The 6,000-nt window shown below is 41.8% G+C and overlaps 1 protein-coding gene across 1 annotated transcript in view; it reads left to right on the top strand.

Annotated features, from left to right (window-relative positions):
• Positions 1-247: 247 nt before the first annotated feature.
• SPESP1 (sperm equatorial segment protein 1) overlaps positions 248-6,000 on the top strand; it is a 65,750-nt gene continuing 59,997 nt past the window's right edge. The window contains exons 1-2 of the mRNA XM_058737254.1: positions 248-843; positions 1,154-1,250. Of these exons, the coding sequence (XP_058593237.1) occupies positions 1,220-1,250 (31 nt within the window). The 5' untranslated portion in view covers positions 248-843; positions 1,154-1,219. The remainder of the gene's footprint in view (positions 844-1,153; positions 1,251-6,000) is intronic.

The following is a 6,000-nucleotide window of genomic DNA, read 5'->3' as shown; positions in this document are numbered from 1 at the left end:
TAGGACTGAAATTGCTTTGTTTTCCCCTAGAGGTCAGTCCATGTAGCTCTTTATAGTCCATAGATTAAATCAGCGGTGAGGTTTGTGTTCTTAAAGAGCGAACTTGGCCCAGTTGGGCAGGGCTCGGTGTAACATCTCAGCTCTCCCCTAGATGGCGCTGCTAGCCTACTGGGGTGGATTGTTGCGGTGCTCGTCAGTGTGCATGTGCATGCGCAGGAACGGTGAAAAATGGCAGCACCTGGCCACCCAGTCTGTTCTCCCGGATCAGCAATCGCGCACCGGTCCTCCGTCTTCAGCTCTCGTCCACTCCCCGCTTTTCCACTCTCCGTGACCAGGGCCCAGGCAGTACCTCTCTCCCGAGTTTTGTCTCAGATGCAGCTGTTTTCCCCGGCCCCTTGCTTCCGAAGGACTGCGGCTTTGACCCGCTCCGCCCCTCTGCAGGAGGGTCTCACGGAGTGATGGCTGAATGAGCAATGGCCAAATGTCGTCTGTACCCAGGAACGCCTGTTGGATTCTGCTGTTGCTGGTGCCCCGAGACTGCAGCCAGGTGCCAGCCCCCCCGCCCCCCACCCCCCGGAAAAAACGCAAGACAGTGTAGCCTCAGCATTTCAGGGACCATGGAAAATCGCAACACACATCTGACACCAGGCTTCACCCTCAACAACCTTGCCCCAGGACCAGCGAATGTGGCTGCCTTCTGGGGTCTGCTGGGACCAGGTGGCTTCAACAGTCTCTACCAAATGTCCTTCTAGCAGTGGAACCGCTTTTCCCCGTGTGGCCTGAGAACCTCCCGGACCCCACTCTGTTCCTGGGGATTCACCTTTCCCACCAGAGCACTGCTAGGTATCGAGCTGCGGGGTTGAAACCTTTGTGCTCCCCTTGTTTACAGTCTTCATGGAATTTAAACCCCCTCCTTTCTCCTTTCTCCCTTTTTAGTTTAGTCCCTGTGGCTGTTTCTAATTTTCCACTTTCTCTCCAGCTGCTTTTGGGGAGGGGTGCTTTTCCCATATGCTCCCCCCTCCCCATTCTCCATCGTTTCTCTGCCTGCAGGGCCTCTTACTCCCCAAGTTTAGCTCTTCATGTCCCGTACCTGCTGAATTCTATGGTTCAGGTTGTGCGGATTGTTGTGTTAATCTTCCAATCGGTTTTCTAGGTGTGTAGGATGGTTTGGTATTGGTCTGGCTGTATTTCACGGATGTGAGACGCACAAAAAGCGTCCATGCTGTTCCGCCATCTTGGCTCCTCCCTAGGTAAGTGTACTCTTAATCCCTATTCACCTATAGCACCCATCCCCTCACGCACCTCCTCTCTGATAACTATCAGTTTGTTCTCTACAGTGAAGAGTCCGGTTTTTGGTTTCTCTTTTTCTTCCTTTCGTCACTGTTTTGTTTCTTAAGTGTCACATATGAGTGAAATCAGATGGTATTTGTTCTTCTCTGATTAGCTCACCTTGCTTCAGCATTATACTCTCTAGCTTAATCCATGTTGTTGCAAATGGCAAGATTTCATTCTTTTTGATGGCTGAATAATATTCCATTATAGATCTCTATCTATCTATCTATATATATACACGTGATTGAAAAGCCTGGCGGCCAATTTGAACATCACCCTCATCAATGACTTGGTCGCCTTTGACACAGTTGACCAGAATTCCATTCTTTTCTTTAATTACAAAAATGATTTTATTGTTTGTATATATAATAAAACCTATGCCTACACACAAATGAAAGTTTAGAAAACACAGACAAGGAGGGGGAGGGGGAGGAGGCAGGAGAGGAGAAAAATGCAAGCAAGCATTGACTCAGGCCAGTCACTTAGAGCACACATGTATACTCACTTTGCAAACATGATGCCATGCTGCACATCCACTTTTCTTATTTGCTTTCTTAAGAATCTTTAACATTATATTTTAATTTTTTCCATGTCAAAACATACATATTGTCATTGTTTTGCAGCTATTTTTTAGGGCTTTTTAAAAAAGTGATTATTTATTTTGAGAGAGAGCATGTGCGGGGGAGGGGCAGAGAGAGAGGGGGAGAGAGAGAGAGAGAGAAAGAGAGAGAGAATCCCAAGCAGGCTCCCGAGTGTCAGTGTGTAGCCTGATGTATGGCCTGTGTGTGTGTGTGTGTGCACACACACACACATATATATATGTCACATCTTTTTTTTGAGATGAATTTTTTTTAAATATGAACTTTATTGTCAAATTGGTTTCCATACAACACCCAGTGCTCATCCCAACAGGTGCCCTCCTCACTACCCATCTCCCACCCCCATCAACCCTCAGTTTATTCTGTTTTTAAGAATCTCTTATGTTTTGGCTCCCTCTGTCTCTTATCTTTTTTTTTTTCCTTCCTCTCCCCCATGGTCTTCTGTTAATTTTCTCAGGATCCACGTAAGAGTGAAAACATATGGTATCTGTCTTTCTTTGTATGGCTTATTTCACTTAGCATCACACTCTCCAGTTCCATCCACGTTGCTACAAAGGGCCATATTTCATTCTTTCTCATTGCCATGTAGTATTCCGTCGTGTATATAAACCACAACTTCTTTATCCATTCGTCAGTTGATGGACATTTAGGCTCTTTCCATAATTTGGCTATTGTTGAGAGTGTTGCTATAAACATTGGGGTACAAGTGCCCCTATGCATCAGTACTCCTGTATCCCTTGGGTAAATTCCTAGCAGTGCTACTGCTGGGTCATAGGGTAGGTCTATTTTTAGTTTTTTGAGGAGCCCCCACACTGTTTTCCAGAGTGGCTGCACCAGTTTGCATTCCCACCAACAGTGCAAGAGGGTTCCCGTTTCTCCACATCCTCCCCAGCATCTATAGTCTCCTGATTTGTTCATTTTAGCCACTCTGACTGGCGTGAGGTGGTATCTGAGTGTGATTTTGATTTGTATTTCCCTGATGAGGAGCGACGTTGAGCATCTTTTCATGTGCCTATTGGCCATCCGGATGTCTTCTTTAGAAAAGTGTCTATTCATGTTTTCTGCCCATTTCTTCACTGGATTATTTGTTTTTTGGGTGTGGAGTTTGGTGAGCTCTTTATAGATTTTGGATACTAGCCCTTTGTCCGATATGTCATTTGCAAGTATCTTTTCCCATTCCGTTGGTTGCCTTTTAGTTTTGTTGATTGTTTCCTTTGCAGTGCAGAAGCTTTTTTATCTTCATGAGGTCCCAATAGTTCATTTGTGCTTTTAATTCCCTTGCCTTTGGGGATGTGTCAAGTAAGAAATTGCTGCGACTGAGGTCAGAGAGATTTTTTCCTGCTTTCTCCTCTAGGGTTTTGATGGTTTCCTGTCTCCCATTCAGGTCCTTTATCCATTTTGAGTTTATTTCTGTGGATGGTGTGAGAAAGTGGTCTAGTTTCATCCTTCTGCATGTTGCTGTCCAGTTCTCCCAGCACCATATGTTAAAGAGACTGTCTTTTTTCCATTGCATGTTCTTTCCTGCTTTGTCAAAGGTTAGTTGCCATACGTTTGTGGGTCTAGTTCTGGGGTTTCTATTCTATTCCATTGGTCTATGTGTCTGTTTCTGTGCCAATACCATGCTGTCTTGATGATTACAGCTTTGTAGTAGAGGCTAAAGTCTGGGATTGTGATGCCTCCCGCTTTGGTCTTCTTTTTCAAAATTACTTTGGCTATTCGGGGCCTTTTGTGGTTCCATATGAATTTTTGGATTGCTTGTTCTAGCTTTGAGAAGAATGCTGGTGCCATTTTGATTGGGATTGCATTGAATGTGTAGATAGCTTTGGGTAGTATTGACATTTTGACAGTATTTATTCTTCCAACCCATGAGCACGGAATGTTTTTCCATTTCTTTATATCTTCTTCAATTTCCTTCATAAGCTTTCTATAGTTTTCAGCATACAGATCTTTTACATCTTTGGTTTGGTTTATCCCTACGTATTTTATGCTTCTTTGTGCAATTGTGAATGGGATCAGTTTCTTTATTTGTCTTCTGTTGCTTCATTATTAGTGTATAAGAATGCAACTGATTTCTGTACATTGATTTTGTATTCTGCGACTTTGCTGAATTCATATATCAGTTCTAGCAGACTTTTGGTGGAGTCTATCGGGTTTTCCATGTATAATATGTCATCTGCAAAAAGTGAAAGCCTGACTTAATCATTGCCAATTTTGATGCCTTTGATTTCCTTTTGTTGTCTGATTGCTGATGCTAGCACTTCCAACACTATGTTAAGCAACAGCGGTGAGAGTGGACATCCCTGTCGTGTTCCTGATCTCAGGGAGAAGGCTCTTAGTTTTTCCCCATTGAGGATGATATTAGCTGTGGGCTTTTCATAAATGGCTTTTATGATGTTTAAGTATGTTCCTTCTATCCCGACTTTCTCGAGGGTTTTTATTAAGAAAGGATGCTGAATTTTGTGAAATACTTTTTCTGCATCAATTGACAGGATCATATGGTTCTTATTTTTTCTTTTATTAATGTGATGTATCACATTGATTGATTTGTGAATGTTGAACCAGCCCTGCATCCCAGAAATGAATCCCACTTGATCATGGTGTATAATTCTTTTTATATGCTGATGAATTCAATTTGCTAGTATCTTATTGAGAATTTTTGCATCCATATTCATTAGGGATATTGGCCTGTAGTTCTCTTTTTTTTTTTTTTGCTGGGTCTCTGTCTGGTTTAGGAATCAAAGTAATTCTAGCTTCATAGAATGAGTCTGGAAGTTTTCCTTCCCTTTCTATTTTTTGGAACAGCTTGAGAAGGATAGGTATTATCTCTGCTTTAAACATCTGGTAGAATTCCCCTGGGAAGCCATCTGGTCCTGGACTCTTATTTGTTGGGAGATTTTTGATAACTGATTCAATTTCTTTGCTGGTTATGGGTCTGTTCAAGTTTTCTATTTCTTCCTGTTTGAGTTTTGGAAGTGTGTGGGTGGTTAGGAATTTGCCCATTTCTTCCAGGTTGTCCAGTTTGTTGGCATATAATTTTTCATAGTATTCCCTGATAATTGCTTGTATTTCTGAGGGATTGGTTGTAATAATTCCATTTTCATTCATGATTTTATCTATTTGGGTCATCTCCCTTTTCTTTTTGAGAAGCCTGGCTAGAGGTTTATCAATTTTGTTTATTTTTTCAAAAAACCAACTCTTGGTTTCATTGATCTGCTCTACAGTTTTTTTAGAGTCTATATTGTTTATTTCTGCTCTGATCTTTATTATTTCTCTTCTTCTGCTGGGTTTGGGGTGTCTTTGCTGTTCTGCTTCTATTTCCTTTAGGTGTGCTGTTAGATTTTGTAGTTGGGATTTTCTTGTTTCTTGAGATAGGCCTGGATTGCAATGTATTTTCCTCTCAGGACTGCCTTCGCTGCATCCCAAAGCATTTGGATTGCTGTATTTTCATTTTCGTTTGTTTCCATATATTTTTTAATTTCTTCTCTAATTGCCTGGTTGACCCACTCATTCTGTAGTAGGGTGTTCTTTAACCTCTGTGCTTTTAGAGGTTTTCCAGACTTTTTCCTGTGGTTGACTTCAAACTTCATAGCATTGTGGTCTGAAAGTATGCATGGTATGATCTCGATTATTGTATACTTATGAAGGGCTGTTTTGTGACCTAGTATTTGATCTATCTTGGAGAATGTTCCATGTGCACTCGAGAAGAAAGTATATTCTGTTGCTTTGGGATGCAGAGTTCTAAATATATCTGTCAAGTCCATCTGGTCCAATGTATCATTCAGGGCCCTTGTTTCTTTATTGATCCTGTGTCTAGATGATCTATCCATTGTTGTAGGTGGAGTATTAAAGTCCCCTGCAATTACCACATTCTTATCAATAAGGTTGCTTATGTTTGTGATTGTTTTATATATTTGGGTGCTTCCGTATTCGGCGCATAGACATTTATAATTGTTAGCTCTTCCTGATGGATAGACCCTGTAATTATTATATAATGCCCTTCTTCATGTCTTGTTACAGCCTTTAATTTAAAGTCTAGTTTGTCTGATATAAGTATGGCTACTCCAGCTTT

The sequence above is a fragment of the Neofelis nebulosa genome, chromosome 7, assembly GCF_028018385.1.
Source record: "Neofelis nebulosa isolate mNeoNeb1 chromosome 7, mNeoNeb1.pri, whole genome shotgun sequence".
Classification (NCBI taxonomy): domain Eukaryota; kingdom Metazoa; phylum Chordata; class Mammalia; order Carnivora; family Felidae; genus Neofelis; species Neofelis nebulosa.
This window is presented reverse-complemented; position numbering and strand designations above follow the sequence as displayed.